The sequence below is a fragment of the Toxoplasma gondii genome, chromosome XII (genome assembly GCF_000006565.2).
Source record: "Toxoplasma gondii ME49 chromosome XII, whole genome shotgun sequence".
NCBI lineage: Eukaryota > Apicomplexa > Conoidasida > Eucoccidiorida > Sarcocystidae > Toxoplasma > Toxoplasma gondii.
In genome coordinates this window covers 6,057,572-6,081,698 of record NC_031480.1, presented here as the reverse complement: position 1 = coordinate 6,081,698, position 24,127 = coordinate 6,057,572, and the positions used below count along the sequence as shown (strand labels likewise).

The 24,127-nt window shown below is 51.0% G+C and overlaps 2 protein-coding genes across 2 annotated transcripts; one reads left to right on the top strand and one right to left on the bottom strand.

Moving 5' to 3' along the window:
• Positions 1-78: 78 nt before the first annotated feature.
• Positions 79-7,917, top strand: TGME49_278490 (Zn-finger, RING domain containing protein). The gene is made up of 9 exons (XM_018781803.1): positions 79-713; positions 1,881-2,092; positions 2,829-2,960; positions 3,713-3,775; positions 4,728-4,780; positions 5,117-5,215; positions 6,049-6,130; positions 6,561-6,660; positions 7,149-7,917. Exons 1-9 carry the CDS (start codon positions 641-643, stop codon positions 7,202-7,204), a joined length of 870 nt encoding a protein of 289 aa, XP_018635132.1. The 5' UTR covers positions 79-640; the 3' UTR covers positions 7,205-7,917.
• On the bottom strand, positions 7,628-24,014 carry TGME49_278500 (ribosomal RNA large subunit methyltransferase J protein). The gene is made up of 19 exons (XM_002370512.2): positions 22,763-24,014; positions 22,074-22,227; positions 21,129-21,366; positions 20,421-20,650; positions 19,626-19,832; positions 18,971-19,150; positions 18,324-18,400; positions 17,769-17,861; positions 17,168-17,263; positions 16,287-16,516; positions 16,097-16,174; positions 15,471-15,526; positions 14,469-14,835; positions 13,836-13,928; positions 12,737-13,350; positions 11,727-11,960; positions 10,550-10,944; positions 9,602-9,987; positions 7,628-9,204 (listed from the first exon to the last, which is right to left on the bottom strand). The coding sequence occupies exons 1-19, from the start codon at positions 23,005-23,007 to the stop codon at positions 8,909-8,911; spliced, it is 4,269 nt and encodes a 1,422-aa protein (XP_002370553.1). The 5' UTR covers positions 23,008-24,014; the 3' UTR covers positions 7,628-8,908.
• Positions 24,015-24,127: the final 113 nt, after the last annotated feature.

Sequence of the window (24,127 nt, the reverse complement as noted above, 5' to 3'; positions counted from 1 at the left end):
CATGCACAGTCTTTGCCGACTCGTCGCATGCTCGCAGCGATGGAAGCGAGACTGAACTTACAGTCAAGTTCTTTGGCCGATTTTTAAAAGCCTGACAGGCAAGTCGGTTTCTCTGGCTCCCTCGGTCCTCCACCTTCTGCAGCTCTGTCTTTTTTTGTTCATGCGCAGCAAAGCCGCAACAGAAGGCCGCGAAAAAGAAAATACGCGCCTCTCTCCCTTTTGTCTCCTCAGTGGGTGTTTCATCCTCGTCCTTCCTCCTTGCAAGTGCCGTCGCCTTCTGTTTCTTTTTCGTAATTCCTCTTCCGTTTTTTCTATGTTTTCTCTTCTTCGCTTTCTTCTCTCGCAGCTCGCTCCTCCCTTTTTCCAGTTTTCTTTCGCCGCTCTCATCACCTCGAGGCTTTGTCCGGTGTCCGCCCCTCATCTTCGTATTTCGTCCTTTTCCTGCTTCGCTTCGGTTCTCTTTTTTTCTTTGCTTCTTTTCTTCTTCCCTCCGCAGAGACTCTTTTCTTCTTCTCGAACTCAGGCACTTTGCATGTTTCACGCAGGCGCTCGACCCCGCTTTTGCTTTTCAAGAGAATCCGTCTGATTTCTTGACGTTTTTTTTAGTTCTTCCAACTTCCCTCGACTTCCCGTTTCAACCATGCCGGCCCGACACAGCAAGAACGCCACCAGCGCCGCCTTTTATTCTTACCATGAGAGGAAGAAGCTGAAAGGTGAGCGCATGAAGATTCTCTCTGCGGTGTTTGCCCTTCTCTGAGTTCTGCTTCTCTTCGAGCAGACCGACGACGTCCACCAGCTGAGATTCCCTCTCTCTGTCTGGGCTCTCGCACAAGAACTCGCTGTTTCTCTTGTCCCCGGCTCATCGATTTTTCGATTGGATGCTCTGCTCCTTTCGCTATCTTCCTCCTTGTTTTTTGCCATGTCGGAGAACTGCCCCGTCCTGCTCATTTCCAAATCACCTCCTTCGTTTATTTCGTTGGGATGACCTTCTCGTTCGTCTTCTCTTCTCTCCTTCCTGTTCAACTTGGCCGCTCTGATTCGGACTCGTCTCCTCTCCTCTGTCTTCTCGCTCTTCTCTCTTCCCCTTCTTGCTTCATTTCTCTGAATCCTGTTTGCGTCCTTCTCTGGATGACTCGTCAGTTCTACCTCGTGAGCCTCCGTCGGTGTCCTCTACGTTCTCAACAAGACTTTTTTCCTTCCTTATCTCGTCTCCTCGGTGTCTCTTCCGGATCGCCTCCGTTCCCTCCTCCCCTTCCTCGGCCTCCGGCGTCTCTCCGTGCTGGAGTCTGTTGTTTCTTCTGTTTCTGTCCGTCGACTTTTTTTCCGACTTTCTTTGCCTTCCTGGAAGCCCTCTCTGTCGCGATGCTCTTTTCTGCATGCAGTGAAAGGTGTGGTGACTGTGGCGTTCTCGAAATCCTTTCCAGGTCGCATCCCTTCTTTTGCTTCTGCTCGACTTTTGCGAAGTCCCTCCATCTCCGTTTCGCGCCTCACCTCGACTCTTGCCCCTCTCTCTTGCTCACATCTGCTTTAACATCCCGTTCTTCTCTCCATATTTGTACAAATGCAGATGTATACATATGCATATACATGCAAGTGCATACACGTCTTTCATGAGTATCCATGTTTATCTATCTATCTATCTACATATATATATATATATATATATATGCATGTATACAAGTATAGGTATGGACATGAGTGGGGAGCTGTTCACTCATGAGGATATCTATACAGATAGATACGTCTCCGTGAATGTACGTACACAGTCAGGTATACGTTGGTGTCAGTCTACGCGTAATCGTGTGCCTCCCATGGCTCTCGCAGTCCGTTTTGGAACGACTTCTGTTCTTTCTGTTGCTTGCATTGCCGCTGTGGTTCAGACGTCGGAACGCAGCGCGAGCGTCTAGACACGGATGCCCTGCGACGGTTCGAAGCGTGTTGGCTGTGCAACCGAACGGCCCTGGCGCCTGTCTGTACACCCCAGGGACTGGTCTACTGCAAGCAGTGTCTGTTTTTCAACTTTGAGGACCAGAAGAAGAGGATGGCGAAGGAGTTGAAGGAATGGGAAGCGCAACAAATCGCGAAGAAGGAGGTAGGAAAGCTGCACTCGAACGGTTGAGGCCGATGCGCAGGCCTCGCTCCCCGTCTTCCTTCAGGAGACTGTCGACGAGGGAAGGAACACCTTCATGTTTGAGATACACTTTCGCCCAGAAAGAAGGAGCATAAACTCGCCTGGTGTGACGACTCTTTAGGCTCTGCGCCCAGAGGAAGCGCGACGGAGAGCCGCTTCCCTGCGTTTCAGGTTTCGGCTGCGTTCTCAACAGCTCCAGCCAGAGAAGAAGTGGAACACGTAGTTGCGCTGGATAGACGATCCTGCGTCGCCGCATACAAATTCGTTTTTTAGCAGGACGAGGAGGAAAGTCGAGAAAGTTGCGTCTCGTTTCTTCTTCTTCGCTCTTCACACAGCGCTGCTCCTCGACCTAAAGGCACAGACTTCTGTGCGCGTCTCTCTTGCGTTCATCTGCTTTCTGAGAAAATCTGGCAGACTGTCGAAAAGCGGTGGCTTCGTAGACCTACATGCACATGAAGACGAGTTTAATTTTTCTTGTCTCTCTCTGCATCTGCATCCTCCTTTTTCGACTCTGTGGTGCTTCGACTGGTTGCCCTCTTGCACCGCACAGAGGGAAACGTTTCGTGTGAGCGAAATAGGTTGGGATACGCGTCTCGCTTGGATGGGGAGCTTTCCGGCTTCGTTCTGTTCCCCCAGGGCGGGTGTTGGAGGTCTTGTTCGCAAGTTGTTTTCTCTCTCTGTCTCCCTCTCGCCTCAGGCCGACGCAGTGAAGAAGATGGAGGAGGCGAGTGCAGAGAAGAACAAATTTCTCGAGGAAGAAAACAAAGTCGCGTCCTACTACGCCAAGCAGCGAAAACCGACAGTGGCCGAACTCGAATTAGCCCCGAAGGTAAACAGAGAATAAAGTGCATGAGAAGCAATGCGAGCTGAGAGTGCACCAAGTCGCGACGCTTGTTCACCTCGCATTTCGCTCTCCACTGTGTGCCAACAACATCCCTTCTTATTCGCTGTATCTGCATACTTAGCTTGCATGCAATGTGGGCATCTGCCTGGCCATGCGTCTACGCAGAGGGGCGTGGATGAGACGCTGCACAAAACTCGCTTCGGTGTGCGTCAGGCAAACTCTATTTGTCTCGGAAAGCTTCTATCTATATCTATCTACATCTACCTATCTCCAATGATCTATAGATCTTCATCTATCTCTCTCGATATCTCTCTGTCTGTCGAGTTCTCTCCATCGATCTGTCTATGCAGCCGTGTCTACCCCTCTCTCTCTACACATCTCTCATAAAAATATACAAACATATATTCATCTGTTTATCTGTTTATACATATGTATATATATATATATGTATATGTGTGTACTACTTTTTATGTGCATACGAGGGGACGTCGTCACAAAAAGCTGTTGGTAGACCATCGATGCCGCTCTCTGAGAGAGCTGGAGTTTTAGTTCTCGGCTGTTTCCGCATGTGCCGAGAGGAACCCCCCTGGACGTTTACCAAAAAATGCTGGATTCGAATATCCTCATGTTTGTGTGGAAGCTGTTGTCGTCGACAGTGTAGCTTTAGGACAAGCCTGAAACAAATCCGGTCACGAATACAATGTCAGGATTGCAGCAGTGTCCGTTTTTGTCCCCAGAAAAATCCGCATCTGCTCATCGGCGAAGGCGGAAAGGCCGCTGCGCGCGAAAAGAGCTTTTGGGTGAGAGAAGCGCAGGAAGAGAACTCGCTCGTGAAGAACTTCTCTGAGACTGTCACTCTCTACGACGTTCGAGCCGGGCGTATCGACGGGAAGCCGCCAGTTCGGCTGCATGCATGCACATCATAACGTCTGCTTCTGATAACGAGAGACTTCTCTCCACTCTTTCTCCAGATTCCTAAACAGCACTTGCGATTCTCGATGACGACACAGGCCGTACAACTATACAATATATATATATATATATATATCTGTATATATATATATCCGTATATATATATATATATATATATATATCTGTATATATATATATATATATCTGTATATATATATATATATCTGTATATATATGTATATATATATGTCTGTATATATATATATATATCTGTATATATATATATATATATAATTATATATCTTTATATAATTTGAATAAATGTGTCTGTGTGTAGGCTCCGGTTGATAGAGTTGTTTACTGGTTTATTAACAGGGACTGCGCGTATGTGATTTCTTACATCTTTCGACAATCCAGATTTGTGTGTCTATCTCTTTCTGTGTATTTGTGTCTATTTCTATCTTTTATATCTATACATGTCTATATATATATATATATCTATATGTGTATATATATATATATATACATATGTATATATATATATGTATATGTATATTTGTGTTTATGTACAAATATGCAGATGCTGAGGATGAATGGTCCGTCAATTTTTTACATTTAAGAAACGTGAAATTGCTTTTGCGCTTTTCGTCTGCCTCTGTGCTTTCTCCTTGCCCTGGGTAAACCTTTGTGCGCCTTCCGATTCGTTGTTGAACTTGTGCTTTCTTGCCGTCGCCTCAGTCTGCTTGCTGTATCTGTCGAGCATCCTCTTGTTGTCTGACATTGCCTGTTGTGTCTGCGTCTTCTCTTTTGCGTTCGCGGTCTTGCTACGCTTCCCTGCAGGCTGTGGAGAATACTCCGTCGGCGCCTCCTGAAGAGGCGAAACCTCCCAAGCGGTGAGACCGCTGGTCGCCTCTCCCTCTCTGTCTTTTCTTCTTTTCGCCGTCTGTGTCCATGTCTCCGCTTTCTTGCACCGGTGTTGTCTCCCTTCCTCGTCTTTTTCCCTCTGTCCGCTGCGTCTGCCGCTCGTCTTCGTCTGTCGCAGGAGCTGGGCGTCCGATTTGCGGCAGGCCTCCACGGCGACTTGCTTCTGTTCTCCGTCGCCCAGCCACTGCTGCATACGACCGCTCTGGCGCGCGCCTGCCGTAGACTGTCGGCTTCATCAGTGTCTCTTCCTCTTAAGCGTCGACGTACCAGCGAGACCGGAGTTAATTGTGAGATTTCCTCTGCAGGTCTCTCGAATGCCCCATCACGAGGAAGCCGCTGAAGCTGAAGCAGCTCGTGTACCTGAATCCCGAATTGCTGGACGATAAAGAAACGGAGTTCAACAGGTAACACAGAAACGGTTTCGCGCATGTTCCACTCGTTGTTCTCGCGCATGTTCCACTCGTTGTTCTCGCGCATGTTCCACTCGTTGTTCTCGCGCATGTTCCACTCGTTGTTCTCGCGCATGTTCTGGCCAGTGGTTTTGCGTCGGTTTTCCGTGTGCGTTTCTTGGGCTCCCCCTTCTCGCGTTTCGGCCTACAGATTTCTTTAATACAGTGAGCCGGATAGGAAAGACCATGCAGTGATCAAATATCCATCGTTTCAGATGTTGACTCTCGTATTGAAGCTTTACGTTTCCTCTCTGCAGGATTCTCGTGAGCTTCTACGGTGTGTCAAGTCAATGCCTGGTTCTTGGCGCGGTCGCGGAGTGAAAACTTTGTCTTTCCGCTCTTTGACGCTTCTCTTCTCAGCTGGCGTTTCCTGCTCGGTGGTTCGGCGTCCAGGCGCAGGTGCCTGTTGTGCCTCCTCCTTACTGTTGCGCATTCTTCCTCGCTCGTCTGGACTGCTCTCTCTGCTTCTTGTCACTTCCTCTCGCTCGGCTTCTTCTTTTCTTCGTCTTTGTCGTTTTCGACGCCTCACCGTAGAGGTCCCTGGCGTTTCCGACCTGCAGCTGTGTGTCTTGTTCGCGTCTGATTTCTCTTCGTACCTGTCGCGCGTGCGAAACTTGCCCTCGTGGTTGCGGCCTGGTGGGCCGTTTTCTCGGCGGCATGTCTCCTTCGCGTCGCTTCTTTTCAAGTCGCTTCGTTTCGAGTCGCGTCTTTTCAAGTCGCGTCTTTTCGAGTCTTCCTTTCACACCTCCACCCTTTCATGCCTTTCACTCCTCGCTGCCCTCGCGCAGATGGTCGTGTAAGATTTCGAAGCGCGCAATCACAAATCAGAAGGCTGCTGCTGTCATCCCGACGGGGGACGTCATCCTGATGGTGAGCATCGACAGCTGCTCTGTCGGCTCCTTTTTTTCCCGAGTGGCGAAGAATCTCTGGGGGGACGGCGCGGCAGCGAAAGTTCTGAGCGGAAGAAGCGGAGGGTTGTGTCGCTGAGGCAGGAGACGCGTCGCTCCAGCCGTGCGACGTTCAAGAGCGCGCAAGTCGAGCGCTGGGGGACAGGCTGGAAGCTCGCGAAGGGAAGACGCGCACAAATGTATGGGTTTGCGAGAGGCAAAGTCAGAGCAGTTGCTGTTGGGAAGATCGGCGAAATGTAAGGAAGTGGAGCGACCGAGAGCCAGAAAGAGGAGAGACAGCGCCAGCAGTGGCAGATCGCGCGAAAGGACGAAGAGTGTGCTTTGGCCACAGGCGACGGATGCGGCTTTACCTCTCGGTTCTCTCCCTCTCTTCGTTCGCTGCGCCTGCTCAGGAATGCATCGAGAAATACGTCCTGAACAAGAAGGGCGGCTTCTACGGCGACAAAGTCATAACCAAACAGGACATCATTCCTCTTGTCCCAGGTGGAACAGGTACGACACTCCACCTGCCTTACCCCTGCAGCTACTACCCAAGGGAAGCGATACACTGACCATCACATATATATATATATATTATATTTTATTATATAGTATATATATATATATATATATATTATATATATATATATATATTATATTTTATTATATAGTATATATATATATTATATATATATATATATATATATATATAAGTATATTTATTTTTATGTCGGGAGGAAAGTACAGATAGCCACACATGCATACATGCGTATGTGTCTTGCTGCTTTTGTCTACTGCTGCCTCTCCCGCTGTTTGCATTTGCACTCTCTAGGGTAGAGCAGGCGCGCTTTGCTGATGTTAACTGTGTTAATTCTGATGCATGAATTATAATAATGCATGGTTCTATCTTTCGGTATAGAGGGGTGCACCGCCATACACACACACCCAGAGATCTGCATGTCTGTGGCTTTCGGTGTTTGTCTGAATTCCTGTTCTTTCAGGCTACAGTTCTCACAACACTGTTGAAGGCGTAGTGCGAAGAGCTTGTATTCAGTAAAATGCGGAGCGTCTGTGATTTGCTCTCCTCACTCCGTCTCCTCGGTCTCCTTTCGCTCTCTGTTGTCTTCTCAAGCCCCGCCTGTTGTTCGCTCTCGGCTGTCGGCGTGTAACGCGATTCGGTTCGAGTCTGTTCCCAGTTTTCCTCTTGAGTGCAGGTGTGCCTCACGATCTTCACAAGCGAGCGTCTCAGGCAGGACGCTCCTCTTGTTTCGTCTGGTGGACCTCGTGCTGCTGCCTGTCTCTGTCAATCCCTTTAAACATTCGGAAAGTCTGTCGACGTCTTCATCGACGTACTTCCACGGATATCCACGCAGATGCACATGCATATATATATATGTATATATATATATGTATATATATATATATATGTATATATATATGTATATATATATATATATATATGTATATATATACGTCTATCCACTTATTCTTTGGTATTTTGTCTCTTCTTTTATCGAAACAGTCTGATGTTCTATGTGTCATGTTCTGTCGCAAGACGCCTTGTCAGCCGCGCTTATCTTTTTTCTTCTCTGGTTTCTGTTTACGGATATACGCGTGCAGGTATGTGTGCTTTGGAGCAGCTGTTTATATTTGTGTGCGCATATACACATGCGTAAATTTCTCGACAGGGAAGCGCATGCGTTCGCTTTTTTATCGTAGCAGTCTGGACGCCTCGAGGAGGCCCTGTGACGGCGGACGGCTGGCTCTGAGGCTCGAAAGCGGCTTCCAGAAAAGTTAGAAATAAATGGTGGATGCATTTATGAAAGCGTTGCACCCGGTCAAAGTTATGCAGTTCACTGGAGAGTGCCACCAGAGGAGCGAACTGATAAACGCGTTCCAACACAGCTCAAGCCAACATGCCTGCCTCCTCCCCAGGTTCCCGAAAAGAAGAAGAGAAACTAGAAAAGGCGAAGAAAGAACGATTCGAGAAGAATTTAAACTGGGACGAAGGCAGATAGACGTAGAGACACAGACTTTGAAATACGCGACCGAAGGCAGATAGATGTAGAGACACAGACTTTGAAATACGCGACCGAAGGCAGATAGACGTAGAGATATACTTCGAAAGACGAGAACGACTGAGAAGAAGGGCAACCGGAATCTGAGAAAGCCTCTGGAGGTTTTCGTTTTTCAGCAGAACTTCCAGAGAGGCGACGCCTGCGATGTCGGTCGCGTTTTTCCCCTTCTCTCTGTTGGAGAGCTGAGTGCTCGTCTTCGCTTCCGAGTACACAAACGCAAGGTTGGCGGAACTCGGCCAGAGCAAAAGCGAACGCATCGAAGAAAAACGCAGTCTTCTGTTTCCTCGAAGCGACTTTCCCCATTCTCGTGACATGGGTGAAGACAACTGAAGTGCATGTATTCTCTGAGAAACGCACTGAGAAAATCCTGTCTGATATCACACCTGCGAATTCTAGGACCCTCAAAAGTCGACGTAGAAAAAGAGGCTCGACAGCAGTGTCTCTGTCCGAGTGATCCGCGAGCGAGACCTGCGTCGCCTCTCCTTCTTCGCCTTTATCAAAGGGTGATGTCGCGTTTCTTTTCGAGTCGCCGTTTGCCTCGACCTCTTTGACCTCCCTGTGGGAGGCGCTCACGGGGCAAGGCCAATCGAGCGAAGGGCGTATCCCCTTCAACGACTTTCCAGTTTCTCTGCGGTGTCACGAGAGGCCAAACGGCTTTCTGGAATTCGCACAACACTACTGGTTTATGCACTGCGCCAGAAAGACGCTTCGTTCTCGCGTTGGAGACCCTCGCCGACAGCCGCCTGACAAATGCTCTCGAGCGAAAGGAATTTCACATTTCCCCATGCACGGTCGGCGCTCTCTGCGGCCTCCGTCAAGAGATGTTCCCATGGCTTAGAAGCCTTCTTCTGCGGTTCTTCCGCGATCTTCGTTGTTTCGCTTTGCGCGGCCTCCGCGTCGGGTGTGTGGCGCTGTGTCTTCTGAGAGGCCGGCCGGGAGAGCAGCTGCCGGAACGGCGAGGCTTCCGGGAGGAGGAAATCTACGAAGAAGAGAGATAAAGGAGAGACACTGACGAGATCCGTTGATAGTCAGGGACTGCGTTTTCTTCGTGCCATTTTGCCGCTCTTTCCGATTCAAGGAAAAGGAGCTCCCGTCAGTGCTCGCCGATTCAAGCGCGACTGCCTAGCCACGAACATCTAACAACTCACACAGGTTAAAACACTCTACACACATCTCTGACGAATGGAAACTGTTCATCTACATCGAACATCTGAGCAAACAAGACCGTTAAACGCTCCCAAAAAAACCTCCGACGCAGTCGTGCCATGCAACGTGCTCTGCAAGCTTCCACCTCACTCTCCACATGCATCGCCTGTGACTGCAGCGTCTGGGGGTTTGACTTATGAAAACAAAGCATTCAGAGTCCTGCTCCTTACCACCAACACCGAGTTTCTCCAAGAATCGCACGACGATTTTTTCGCGTTTTTCTCGCGTGCGAAGAAACAACGCAGAAGCGATTTGTTCCTCTAAAGCGCCCTTCTCATCCGGCGCTGCCCTGCGCATCTCGGAAGTCTTCTCTGTCTCCGGCGTCTGCTGCTTGCTTGCTTGCATGACAGGCGCCATTTCGTCGCACCGCCTCCGCTTCTGCATGCGTTCTTCTGCGTCCTCGTTCGCCTCCGAACAGCGCGCAGCAGTCGACAGGCTCGGAGACGGGCAATCCTTTTCGGAGAGCACACGCCGCGCCGCGGTAAACAATTTGAGGCGCCGGTCCACGTCGCGAATTTGCGCAAGCAGGAAAAAGTCGTTCCACTGGCACAGCCATCTGTGGGCGCGCAGCCGGAGAGGCAAACAGACAGACGAGGACGTGAATACGCGGCCAAAGGGTCGCTCGCGATGAATCTCGTGGAGTGCAGTGGCGGGGACAGCGCCAGCGAGACAGCGCCGAACAGCCCATAGGACAGGGGTGAGAACGCGAGGTGCAAGAGACGTAGAGAGAGGAGAGAGAGGGAAATATGAAGAGAGACACAGAGAGGGGAGACACACAAAGCGACAGGTGGAAGGCGAAGCCAAGCCATGCAGACAACAGTGGAGATCGATTCGTCTAGGTCATCTGGACTTTCCACCGGAAACGCATGTTGAGGCATACAACTATATACACAAATACATACATATATGTGTATATGCGTGTATGTACGTATGTATATATGCATACATATATATTTATATATATTTATCTATAGACATACATGCACCCATAGATTGCTTTGGAAAAACATGTTTCGCTGGACACACTGGCTGTACATTGTTCGTCCTTCGTGACGGTTGCCTCTGCGAATTCCTCTTTGTTTTTGTTGCGCCGACAGCGGTACTTGGTGTTCACGTACGTGGATGGCACCAGGCTCGTGAAGAGTTTGGAGGGCAGACACTGAGAGACGGTCCACGCCGGTGCGTCGTCGTTCCTCGCATTTCTGCCGTTTGCACCTGCGGATCCCTCGCGGCTCTGTCTCTCGTCTTCTTCCCGATTGCGCTTCGACTGCAGGTCCACAAGCGCATCCCAGACTGCGCCGAGAATCTTCTTGGTCTCTCCGGCCTCGATAGGTCTCAAGGAGTAGCCCAGAAAGAAGCGCTGGTTGCGCCACGAGGGCAGCGACGCTGGAGCAAAGAACGCTGCGTTGGAGAAGGCGCTGGAGAGCAGCAGAAGGAGACTCGCTGTGAAACGCATGTACACTGAGTGAAGCCGAAGAATCAGGTCTCCGTTCGACTCCAGGACAGTCATGGCCTGCAAGCAAAAGCGACAAATGGGAGACAGCGAGTGAAGCTGACGCGGCTTTCGCGGCTGACACAAGAATCGCATGCAAGGCGTCTGGAGAGACGTTCGCGGGCGGCCCATTTAGAAGACGAGACGAACCGTTCGTCGCGCTCATGACACGATTGTCGACGCATGACGCGTGTATTTGCAGGGGTGCAATCCCTCGGCATTTTTCACACAAGTTTCAGTAGTTGCATCAAACGTCTACGACGCCTGCTCATGCACTCCGTTTTCGAGAGAAAGTCATAGGCTTCAAGTTCGTTAAAAGACAACATTGTGTGCTCGACGCGACCTATCAGGGACAAAGCAGACAGCCACTGCAGAACCCCCAAGCTCCCGGACAAGCGAAACAGGACGCACAAGCGGACGCTTCGGTCGAACGCTACAACCTGCATGCGAATGCAGTCGACGGCCAAATACCCATGAGATCTGCGAAAGTGACTCGGTTCATGAAAACTCTCAGAAAACCTGCCAGGCAACACCGTCGATCGAATACTGCACTTCGCTCTGCCGAGAGACACGACACTGAGATGTACGAATCACGTGGAACCCCCGGGCAGATAGCAAAGTCTAAGTGAGCAGACATACATCAACAAACATACACACAAACATGTCCTCGAATCAAGAGAGACAGATCGAGTCAGCAGAAAGAAAGGAAAGGAACGCATATATATATATATGCATATATATATATATATATACATTTATACTATGGTGGACTGTGGATGTTTCGTGAAACAGAAGACTCTCACCTCGAGCAGCTGGCCAACGAGAAGGACTCCACTTCTCATTTCCGCCTCCGCGATCTCCATGAAGGCTCGCTCGACCTCACAGCCCTCACGCAGCTCAAAGAAAGAAGAAGGCGACGAAGGAGAAAGAGGAAACGAAGTCTGCCTCTGGGATGCATGTTGAGAGTCCGTCTGTTCGAGGCGAGTGACGTCGGCGTAGACGAGGCCAACTGCGCTCAGACACTTCGATGTGAATTTCTGAATTGCAAAACAAAAAGGTGAACAACACCGCAGGAACGGCAGATCGTCCACCCCTTCTCCGAGTTCGCTTCGTCAAACCAGTATTTGTGCTTGTGTATACGGTGTCATATAACTGTCGAAATGGGAGAGGACGTATATATAGACATACATGTGCACATGCATGAATAACGAAAGAAAGGGCCATGAACAAATAGCATCCGATACGAGAAGAAGCGCAGCTGCTTGCGTTTGTCGAAACTCAGCAGACGAGGGAGGAGGAACTCGACAAGCGGCTGCAGGAAGGACAGCTGAACGACTAACTACTTGTGCTCCCGATGATCGATCGATGAAGATTCCAGAAGAAAAAAGCAGAAACAGCAGCCTGGAAGGGAGAAGCTGGTGCAGAGAACATGCGGAGAAGACGCGTCGAGTCTCCTCATTCTCCCAAGGCCAGAGGAGCCTGCGTCCCTTTATGTAAGACGAGAAAAGGTGAGAGACGCATGCTAGGCAAGGAAGCTGCTTTACGGCGAAAGCCAGACCTGAACTCGAGCACCGCCGACATGCAAATGGCAACAGCAGTGCACCCACGACTCCACGAAAAAGATCTGTCGCTCGGCTGACGCATGATCAGCTCAGACTCAGCAGGAAGCATGTGAGCTGAAGAGGTTTTCAAACTGAAAGGTGAATGCAGAAGGAAAATCGAAATTGCCTTCTGTGGCGTATCGAAGAACCCAAAAAGACATCCCGCCATCAGAGTGAAGCGACCTTTTGTGTCACGACGTCTCAGCGAGTACCTGAATGAGTTCTGCACTCTTTGTTCCCCTTTCAAATTCACCGAGGAGATCAAGATGCGACACTCCTTTTTCTCCTGTTTGTTTCCCCACTGCGGCCTCGCATCTGCGCTGTCTCCCGTCCGTCTCTGCATCGACGCCCCAATCTGAGAAATCGTCGAAGAAAGGCGGCGGATCCCCGCTCGAACTTCCGCCGCGGCTGTCGGCCTCGGCCTCGCCGTCATCGCGGGAGGAGACGCCGTTGAGGAGGAGAGACCCTCGAAGCTGCACCTCTGCGCGGAGAAAGAGGTCCTGGAGCACACCTGCGCCTTGTCGCTCTCCCGCCTCGCGGTCTCCACTGTGCAGAGCGTCGCCTTCTGTCTCCGGCAGCGAAGACAACTCCAGATACCCCGAAGGGTATCGCTGCGCCAGTCTCCCGCGCCAGGCGTCGAGGCGCTGCTGTCTGCCCGGCAACGCTGCCCTCTCGGAGGCCACAGACGACGGCGAGGCGGGGCAGAGACGCAGCAGCGCGAGGGCCAGATCGACGGTGAAACTGGAGGGAAGCGAGAGGCATCTGGCCGCGACTGGAGAGGGCGGCGAGTGATCTCCCTCGGAGACCAAGTAGTCCGAAGGCAGATCTGAACAAAGAATAGGGGAACCAAGAACGGAGAGAGGTTCAGCAAACAGAGGATCGTGTACGGCAGACAGAGAGGGAGAGAAAAGACGGGGACCGTGTCCAAGGCGTAGAGCGAGAGAAGAGAGAAGGATTCGAACGAGAGAAGAGGTGGAAAGACGCCCAAGCGGATACAAAGACAATACAAAGACAAGAAGCAGCGGATACAGGAAACCCAGTCAACATGAACCACAAGTCTCAAAAAAACGGACAGACAACCAGAAGGGCAGGCAAACCGATCGACCCCTCTTGCAGGCAGTGACAACGGAACTGAGCACTTGAGAGTGCATCTCAAATTCGCAGTGACCGGAGTCAGGAATCCGCGAAGCACACAGTTTCAGCCGTGTAGAGAGGCAAGGAGAGAAGGCAGGACGCCCACAAAAACCACCAAAGCCGGCAGCGAATCTCCCTTTTCTCCGCGCGAGAGAAAACAGTCACGTCAGCGCTCACAGGGCAGAACAAAGGGGAGACGGAGCCGCTTCTCCATCAGCAACGCCATGAATTGGTCGTCTGCAAATCGGGAGAGACGGACCGCGAAGGGTCCTGAACAGCACAGAAAAAAGAAAGAAGAAACTCAAAGCTCGCCAAGTGAAGAAAGCGAATCAACGAACTATCCCAAAAAACTGATTTCCACTGTAAGCTTCCATGCGCCCCACCACCCCCCCCCGTCACCCATGAGGCTCGAGGGTGATGTTCAAAAACAGTTGCATCTCTCCCGCGTATCCCAAGGCACCGATCCAAACATGTCTCCCTTCCACGTATACTTATGCACACGCATCTGTAGAGAGAAATATACATTTACATATCTACATATCTATAGGTCTATATATAGAGATATAGATATATTTTTCTTTTTATCTCGTGCCGTTGTCAAGTGTGTTTGTCAGTCCGCATCGCTGTGCATCCGGAATCACCTGTCTTGTTACACCTTGAGAACCCCCACCACTGTGCGAAAGAACAAGACTAGACTCATATATCTGTGCAGATGCCCCCATCAGTTACGCATAAATCTATCTATATATATATATATATATGACTGTTTACGAGAACGCGACGACGGTGGCTGACCTCCCTTGGGCTTACGTATGGCCAGAGCAGGTGTGATCCATCGACTTTTTGATCGCAAGTAGTCCTTCCGATGGAGTCCTTTGCTCAACTCCTTGGTCCACCTTTCACGTTGCTCCTTCTCTTCTTCTCCCTCTTCTTCTTCATGCTCTGCTTCTTCGCGCTCTGCGTCTGGATCCTCAGCGCCTGGAGCCTCCGCTGAGGCAGACGCACACTCGTCTGAAGCTTGGCTGTGTCCAGAGATGCCGGCGAAGAAGGAAAGCAGGTCGCTGCCGGAATTGCGAGTGTCGCTGTCGCCCCTAGATTTCGAGGAAACAGAGCGACGAGGCTTCAAGTGCCGGCCGAAATGATTCAACCAAAACGGCAGGCGCTTTGAAACCACGACCTGAAATCGACCGCACGACCCATGCAACGAACTCTCGCCACACACTCAACCCAAGAAACGAGACAGACAGAGACAGACAGACAGACAGACAGAGACAGACAGATAGACAGAGACAGGAGAGAGGCAGATAGACAAATAGGATCCAGATCGTACATAGGCAGATCGACAGATAGAGAGAGACAGAAAAGCACACATAGATAGGGACAGATAAATAGGAAGATCTAGACAGACAGACTGACATGGCAAAATGAACTGAGGAAAGGAGATTTAAGCGTAGAGGAAGAGTGACAGAGAGAGGTTGTGAGAAATTGGAAACGACGTAACAACGTTTCGACGTCTGCGTCCCGTCCGTTGCGACTTCCGACGCGTTTAATTGCCGTCATACCTGCCCCCGTGTGTACACGCAGTTCTCTGTAAAGGCCGCGAGAGTTTGTGTGTGACAGACTACTGGTGTTGACGTAGCCGCATGGAAATGAAGGCATGTGTATAATGATGACGTAGACGTACCCCTGCATATATAAGATATATAAGATATATATATATATATATATATATATTTGATTATGTATGTATGTATTTTGAATGGGATGTGTGTCTATGGAAAGGTGAGACTCCTTGTGTCACATTCGACGTACGCCTGGAGTTGAGGAATCGCGTTCTCCCTGGGGTTCCTCTCCGTCGTTTTGGTCCCCTGAGAAAATTGAGAATTTCGAAAAACAGAGCAGGACTGCATCAATGTCAGTGCAGTTTCGAGGCGCGTTTCGTCGCCTTCTCGTCAATTGATTCTCATCCACGATCTGGCCGACTCGTCTGCCGTTCCCGTCGCGACCTGCGTTCTCTGAGATTCACCTTTCACTGCTTTTTCAGCTTTTTCGCATCCTGCAAGTTCTGGGTGTTCCTTTCCACATGCAGTCGAAAGTGCTCGCCGACTCAGGCCTTTTTTTTCTTCAAGCGCAGCCTCCAGTCATATCTCAGAAGCCCTCGAAAAGCCTGTCTCGTGGCAGACGACAGAAAACCTCCCCTCCTCGTTCCTTCACCGTCTCTCCTCGTGCGACCGTCTAGGTCAGCTGCCTGTGCTCTCTGCCTTGCTGTTCTCCGCTCTTTCCATTCGTTTCTCGCCGACGATACCTCACACTCTCTGGAAACGTAACGAGGCTCCGTCTCTAAGAAAAACTGTCCTGGCTGCCCGACACACTCAGACCTCTGCAGGAACGTCATGTCTTCTCTCCGTAAAAACTCACTTACTCTTCGCGAAACTCACCCGAGCGCGGCAGAAGCTCCAGATACTCTGCGAGGGAGTCGGTCCTCTCCACAGCGCCCTCTCCATTCTGAGCGGTCTCTGCATGCGGCACACGAAAACAGAAAGAAACAAAAAAACGCCTTGATTTCGAGACCTCTGGACACCCAGCCGTCGCCGTCTCTCACACAGAAAACGAACTCCTGGCCCTCACCTTCCGCGCTTCTCCGCTGCGCCTCGACGAACGCGCAGACGGCCTCCACTGCTGCCTCAGGCTTGACAAAAGGAATCAGTCTCCCGCCTGTCCGGCCTCGTCGCTCGCCGCCAGAGTCTCCGTCTATCCGCCGAGCCGCAGCTTCCCACTGGCGTCTTCGTGCACTGTGCAGAGCCTCAAAGAGAGCGTGACCCCGTTCGCGGTCTGCCAGAGTTCCCTGCACCCTGCGTCTGTGGAGGAGAAACGGATCACAGAAACCAAAGCGAGTTATACAGAAGGGGGAAAAATGTATCGCGCGTTCCCACGCAAACATTTGCGTTTACATGCACTTACACAAATACGCAAAAATATATGCACCCATACATGAATGCACATGCAAGACTATATATATATATATATATATTTGTATATATTTAGACAGATATATATATATATATATATATATACCTATTTGGATCCAGGACAAGTGATGGAAGCGAGAAACCGGCGTTGTTCACAGATGCGACGTAAGACTTGGCACGCAGATTCACACGCGTGGAGACCCCGCGACGTACAAAACCCCTTTGAGCAAGTAGAGGAGAAAGGAAGTGAGCCTGCAGGTGTGTAGGACGCCGAGCCATGCGCCGTAGAGAGGAGAGACGCTTCTGCGGTCGACTGTATCTTGTCCAAGGAGGCAAGACCCGTCGAACAAGGAACCACCCCCTCTGCGACTCTTTTTTTCGTGTAACGCGAGGTCACTTGGCACTGTTCCTCCGTTCCGCTGTCCCCGCCGTCACCGACGGAGAAGGGGAAAACTGCATGCAAGCGAGTTGAAGGCACATCGGGTACAAAACGTCACAACGCGCAGAAGCGCTTCCCCTCAAAAAGAAGACGAACTTCACCTCGTGGCTCTTCTCGTCGAATTTGTGAAGGGGTTCTTCGCCCAATCCGTCATGAAATGCACATCCTTGACGATGCGGTCTTGGAAGTTTATCGGCCTAGCAAGAGAACGAGAGCCGAACGCAGAAACGCGACAGAGTATGCCGGGAAGGGAGAAACGTTTCGACGGACAGAAAACAAAGTTGAAGCAAGCGGAAGGAGGACGAAGAAACCAGAAAAAGTGACCGGCAATCTGGACATCACGACAGCACCGAAAAAGCGACCAGCGCAAGTACAGGAAAGGCATGCAGACTGTGCAAGACGAGAAGGACAACGTAGGGAAGGAGACGCCAGAAAAGAGAGCATCGAAAGTTCCCCCCTTGCTGATTTCTCAGAGTTCTTCCTTCTCTCCTCCTTCTGCATCCGTTTCTCCGTCTTCCCTCTTCATTCTCCGATGCTTCGGTTTCCTTCTTCACCTCGCTTGCTTCGCTTCCAGAGTGTTCCTGCGTTTCCGCTGTCGCTGTGCTGCAACTGTGTGGACTGAACTCTCCGTATACTTCTCCCTTCGTTGAGTTGGAGGCCTTTCGCCGTTCTCGTCCTCGACTCCGTGGCTACTTGTCTTACTCGATCTTGTTTCTGCGAAGGAACTCGGTCGCCTTCTCGCGCTGCCTTTGCAAGCACCGCTGCAGCGCCGCCTGGTCCAGCTGCCGAAAGAGTCTGGGAGATCCGACACCGGGAAGGCACGAGAAACGGAGACAACTCTCGAGTGGAGAAGAAGGACGGGCAGTCCGAGGACATCGGCGGGAGGGGCAGACAAAGAAACCGAAAAGGCTTCGTGGAGCAGCGGGACGGTGAACCGCAAACGCGAATGGCGAGAAAGAAGAAAGAGAAACGAGCAGCAACCGAGAAAGCGACATACGAAAACAACTCGGAAAAGCAGACGCAGGCAGCAACCCAAGAAGAGACACACTTAGAATACCAAGCATAGACATCTGTAAATCTAAAGAAAGAAGACATGCAACTCGGAACAGTGTTCCCCAACTTCTTCGGAATGAACGACTTCCTGCCATGCTTCTTCTGCGTGCTCTGTTGTTTATCACCTCCTGCCATGTCCTTCCCCTCTGCGTCCTCTGTGTCTCCGTCTCTGTCTCGGGAGGAGGTGCGGGGTGAGAGGCGTACCCTAGATTTCGGTCGATCTGTTGAATCTGGTGAGACGCGAAGAACCGGGCACCTTCGACGCATTCTTGAAGAAATTCCTGCGGAAGTGTGTGGAGCCAACGACGCGCGGACAGCACAAACGCGAAGCCAATCCTAGCCTAGTCAGGAATGTGACGAAGAGGAACGAGTGACAACGCGTTCACAGACAGAAGCAGAAGAGCCTTGCATGCGCAAGGGAAAAGGCTCCAGTCCGAGCTTCCCATTCATCTCCCAATCGAGGCACCTGTCCGTCGCTTCCCCGATAGCCTTCCTCTGTTTCTTGACCACAAAAAAAGCCGCGAACCGAGTTTCCAATCACACACAAAGGAAGAGATAAGTGTACATCTGTCATGCTACTAGCCGTATTTGTAGGGACATGTACTCATGTGATCGCATGCATGTGATTCTCCATCTCCTGTTGATAACCAGAGTGAGTGTACAGCGGAGAGCGATGTGCAGCGTTTCTAGTCGACAGAGACATCGACAGGCACAGACAAACCTGGGTCGATCGAGACGCAGAGACTCTGTCGCTGTTCTGGAAATGCAACTTCCCAGATGCGAAATCAGAGCAACAAAAACAAGGGAGGCAGCGCCGGCAGAGAAACGAAAGCACAAAGCGGTGAACGTACCTCTGGCAGCCAGTTCTTGGGGATGATCGTTTTTCCTTGCTTTCCGAGAACGTCTTGGACGGAGTCGACCAGCCGCGAGAGAACAGACAAAAAGGACGAACGGATGCCGACAAACTCGAGGCAAACCGCGTAAAGCTCCGAGTTCCCCGGACGGCTCATAGAAGGCTTGGCCAGAACCACCTGATTGGAGGCAAAAGCGAAGCAGCCGCATGCAGAAGGGAAACCGAGTTCCAGCGCAATGGCACGCCCACAACGCATCCCACCGAAGTGAGGCAAAGCGCATCGCGGCGTACGTCGTCTCTCTCCTTTCTTGTTCAAATATATGCACACACTCGTGGTGAGGTAGAGCAGAACGCATATACACGTATACAACATGTATATATACACGCAAGGGTACGCATACGTTTGTCGCCAGAAGTCGCTGTGTTTATGCAGGCGCTGCACATCGGCAGAGCTCAGCGTTTTTCTGCCGGCACAGGAAACAGTCATGAGGTCAATGCTCTCATCTGCGTAACAACAGTTGAACGCGAGAAATGCTGGGGATTCAACATCGAACAGACGTTCAGACAAACAAGGGTGGGGGTTGAGCTTTGGAATTCTAGAAATACAAAGAGGCTTGCCGAGAAAGTTGTACATTGAAAACTGCTTGACTTACGTGGTTGAAACACATGCTTAAGATGGCGAGAATGGAGATCGACTGGTGAGAGAGAAGACCGTACATCTTGACAATGCCAGTGCCTCTTATATTCAAAAGGCCCAGCATGCAAACGACCTCGGCGAATACCAGAGGCGCCGTCAGCTCCTCTTGCAGGTGTGGAGCAAATTGAACGTCAAAGGAACCGTCGGCTGTCACAAGATCCGCCTGAGAAAACGAAAAGAAATTCCGCCTGCGTTCTTCCTCCACACCGGTGGTCGGCGGAGAAACAGACGAGCCACTTGCAAATCGACAAACGAAGACGAAAAAAAAGTTCTGAAGTTCCCCACCTCGCAAGGACCTGACGCGAAGAGGCGACATCTGCGGCCAGCAGCATTTCACCTCCATGTCGACTCCAACAGAATACGCGGCAGTCGGGGAATCGGATCACGCGCCATTTCTGGCCACTGCATGCGCTGTGGTCAACAGAGATAGACTCAGGCTTCAACAGAAAAACACCAGAACCTACTCAGTTTCGCCTCCTCCACAGCTGCTGTCCCATACGTGCCTAAGCATATATATCTACATATTTCTAAATATATATCTATATCTATATCTATATATATATATATATGGTCATAGATCTGCGGTTTTCCAGAGTGTGTATGGGAAGCACAAGAAGACCTATCGGAAATATGCATTTACTTTCATGTCCCGATTTGTCTTGATGTGAGGTTGCTTTTCCGGCACTAGCGGACCTGAGTGGTAGAACAGAGCGTCTCTTTCGAATGAAGAACGAGAAACATGGACGCCTACCAGACCGAAGGGCGCAGGGTTGTCTCGAGTCCTAGGCTCCCTGGATGTGTGATTCCAAATGAATTCGATGTTTCGCTTCTTCACAATGTCTCCAGTCTCGTCGTAGCCTGTGAGCCAGAGGTCCTCGGTCTGTCTGTACAGCACATCGTCGTCGAGCAATTCGGAGGGATTCCCTCCCTCATGGTACGGTGACAGCGAGACCGCGCGCCACAAATGGCCAAGTGCGCCCTCTGCAAAGGCAAGCGAAAAAGAATTTTTTCCAACTTTGACGCGGTGACCAAGTATGACTGAGAATCACTTCAGAAACCGAACCCCAGGCACAGCCACGCTGAGCGATTACCTCCAGGAAACAGAAAATCACAGAGACTCTGTTGGTCAGAGCCTTTTGACGCAAGTCGAGTAAACAGAACCTTTTTTACAGCAGTACATTGAGGACCTCTGACCTCGGCATCTCAGCCACCGGAGACTCCCCACCCAACTGTGAAAGGATCAGTGTATTCCAAATACCGACTTTGTACGGAGGATGTCCTGACTTCTTGGCACCAGTCTGATGGCGCGAACTATCAGGAACGGGGAAGCTCACCTGAGCACCCCAGCACCACGGAAGACTAAGCTGCACTGCGGTTCAAATTCGATCCTCAACGCGGTGCTTCAAGAACAGAGGTGACTCGAGTTTTCTGCGCGGGGGACAGAGGAGCAGACACGTACTTGTTTTGGTTTTGATGAAATGATTTGTGGCAGCAATGAAGCCTCCAGGGCATTCACAGAGATGCACACTTTTGATGCAGGGACCTGCAGGCGTCCGGGCGCCGTGAGAGTCGAGAAAGCCTTGAGACGAAAGACAGGACGGGAGAGGCGGCAGCGCTGGGGTCTGAGCCAAAATTTCGTACAATTTCGCCCACGAATTGATCACCAGTTCTGGCGCAAACCCCATGCTGTCTTTGACCTGAAGCACACAATTTCGCAGCGCGCAAAACAGAAGCGAAAACACAATCACGGAACGGCCCGCTGTCGTCACCGAGAGGGCAAGAGAAAGTGGAGAGAAGCAGATGGAGAGCTACCGATCTGAGTGCGGAGCTCTCCGCGAGGCAGCACAGACGAAACTGAACAGGGAAGTCTCCGTTGTTTCTGTGCCGATACAGGGAACAAACCGTGGAGACTCGAACGAAAAAAAGAAGGAAGGCACTGTAGAGACAGTCCGTCAACTCGTGAAAAGTCCTAGGCTGCCTCTGATTTCCGTTGGCGTTCGTGCTGTCGTCGCTGCTCTCTTTCCTCTCTAAGTTCGAAGCTGTAGTGTCATGGGTCGCGGCTGGCGCGTTTGTTTTTTTCAGTTTTTGCTCTCTTGTCGCGCGTGCTCCTCCACTTGTCTACCTCGTCAGTAGATCCGTTTCCCTGTGCGATCTCTCTTCCGCGTATTTTCCCTTTGCTCTCTCCCTGTTCCCTGCATCACGGTCGAAGCCTTGGCTTCGTCGTTCTTCTGTCCGCTTGCAGTTCGTTGTCTTCGTTACCCTTTTGTCTCGTTTTCGTTTTTGCTTGCTCGTTGCTCGTCCCGCATATGTTCTCCTGATAGCTCGACTGACTTCTCGGCTTTCTCCTCGGCCCTTCTGACGGTGCATGCTCGCACGTTCCTTTCCCGCGTCTCTGCTTTCTCACCTTTTCTCGGATCGTGGGGAGGACCCGCTTCATCACATCTGTGGCATTTGTGTGGCGCTTCCACTCTGCGATTTCTATCGAACTGAGACGTTGTCGAACTTGGTCGAGTTGTGTTCGAACTTTCTCTGCTTCCGGCAAAGAAAAAGCAGGCATCCTGCGAAGGCCATACCAGCGAGCCGACGCCGCGAGGGAAGTGAACGAGGAAACAGAAGGGAGTGTAAGAGGAACGAAGAAAAAGAGAGGAAGAAAGAAACCGCAGAACGCGGAGACACACAGGGCCATCCAAGCGAGAGGCGAGAACACAAGGCAGGCTCAAAGGACGAGAACGAGACAGTGCTGAGCAGAAGACGAGTGAGAGAATGAAGGCAAGACCCATGGACAGAGAGAAGAGGAGAGGCAGTCCTGAGAAACGAAGGAAAAGACTGGATTGGGAGAAGCGCGAGCTCGAATGCGACGCATGCACTGAGGAGGAGAAGGAGCAGAAGAGGAGAAGTACGTTTGGTGAATTGAGAAGACACGACGATTGGGCAAGAGAGCGGCACCACAACAGAAAGATAGCGACAGCGAGAAAACGAAACCAACGTCAGTCTCTGGCATGTAGCTAGCAGGTAACTACGCACAACTGACGGCCAGCGCGCTTCACGGCAAGCCCCGCAAACCGAAGTTAGAGAGCAGAGAGGGTGTCTTACTGGCCAACTTGGGTCGCAACGCTTTCACAGATGCACTTCACCCTCTTCTTCTCGCAGTTTCGACAGGGCGAGGAAGAAGGTGGAAGCTGAGAGCCGGCATACTGAAGTCGCTGGAGACTCGAACGGAAGCAGTAGAAGCGCTCAAGGCGAATGTCGGGCAAATTCGAGTGAATCAAAAGTCCAGAAGCAGAGACAGACGGGTGCGGGCCTGCAGACGAAGACGAGGGGATCTCTGTGTCCTTCATTTTCCGAAGGAGACGACGAGGAGGCAGCAGACAAAGCGCGGAGACAAACAGAGTCAAAGACACTGTCACACAGTCAGGGGAGATACTTCTCCGGAGGACCCGACGAGAGGGGGAACGAAACGACAAGCCTCTGGCGGCAAAGGCGGAGACAGAACAGTCACAGGAAAGTACAGAAGGTAGAGGGCGAGAGCATGTGAGAAGAAGACGGGGAAGCTGAAGAAGTCGACAGACGGTGAAACGACGGAGAGGACAGAGGAATGAAATTACATCTAGGAAAGACGGAGACGAGAGGTGGGGACGTCAGTTTACTGGCAGGTTGAACAACCGAGGAAGCAGGGATCAAACAAAGACGAGTAGGCAACGGACAAAAGATGACTCTGTCGCGCGCCCAGGAAAGGGAACCGCGTGGAAATTCATGAATGACGAATGTGAAGACGAAAAATCCTGAGGGCCGTGGAAACGTCCCTCAGCCACTTTTTCTTAAACATAAAAATCCAGTTCCCTTGGTGTTCCATCCAGAAGAGGAAGATGAGACGAACAACCTGGCCGAAAGTCTCGCATGGCTTCCATACATCTGTGTCGGTCTAAAAGGGTGCTGTGTACATCGCAGTGCATCTTGCCGCTTCCTCAAACCAGCATTCGCTCTTTCTCTGTCTGAGTTCCAGCGTGAACGAATGCATGCGCCAGTCAAAAAAGTCGGTATCCGCCAATGAATCTGAAGAGCTTGCAAGACCAGCGAGCACATGCAAAGGAGAAACGCAGCGCGAGGCGTTGCGAGGCCACAAAGCGAGAGGGGACGTGAAACGCAGAGAGAGGACGATACGCGAAATACGTTCTGCAAGCACAAGGATCTGCTCCTGCGATCTTAAAAAGGAAGCGTTCTCCAATTTCACGGGCTGATACGTCGCTACTCGACAGAAGTGAGGAGCTTCAGCAGTTGGCGGGCCCCGTCGCTTCGAGGCGTGAGAAAGAGAACGGCGAAACAATCGTCGATTTTGCCACTCTGCTGGAACGGAACAAACTGTGTCGGGTCTAAATTGACAGGTGTTAATTGAAAGAGGAATGCCCTGAATTCACGTCGGTTAGTCAGAATGCAGAAACAACCAGGTTTTATTGGTAT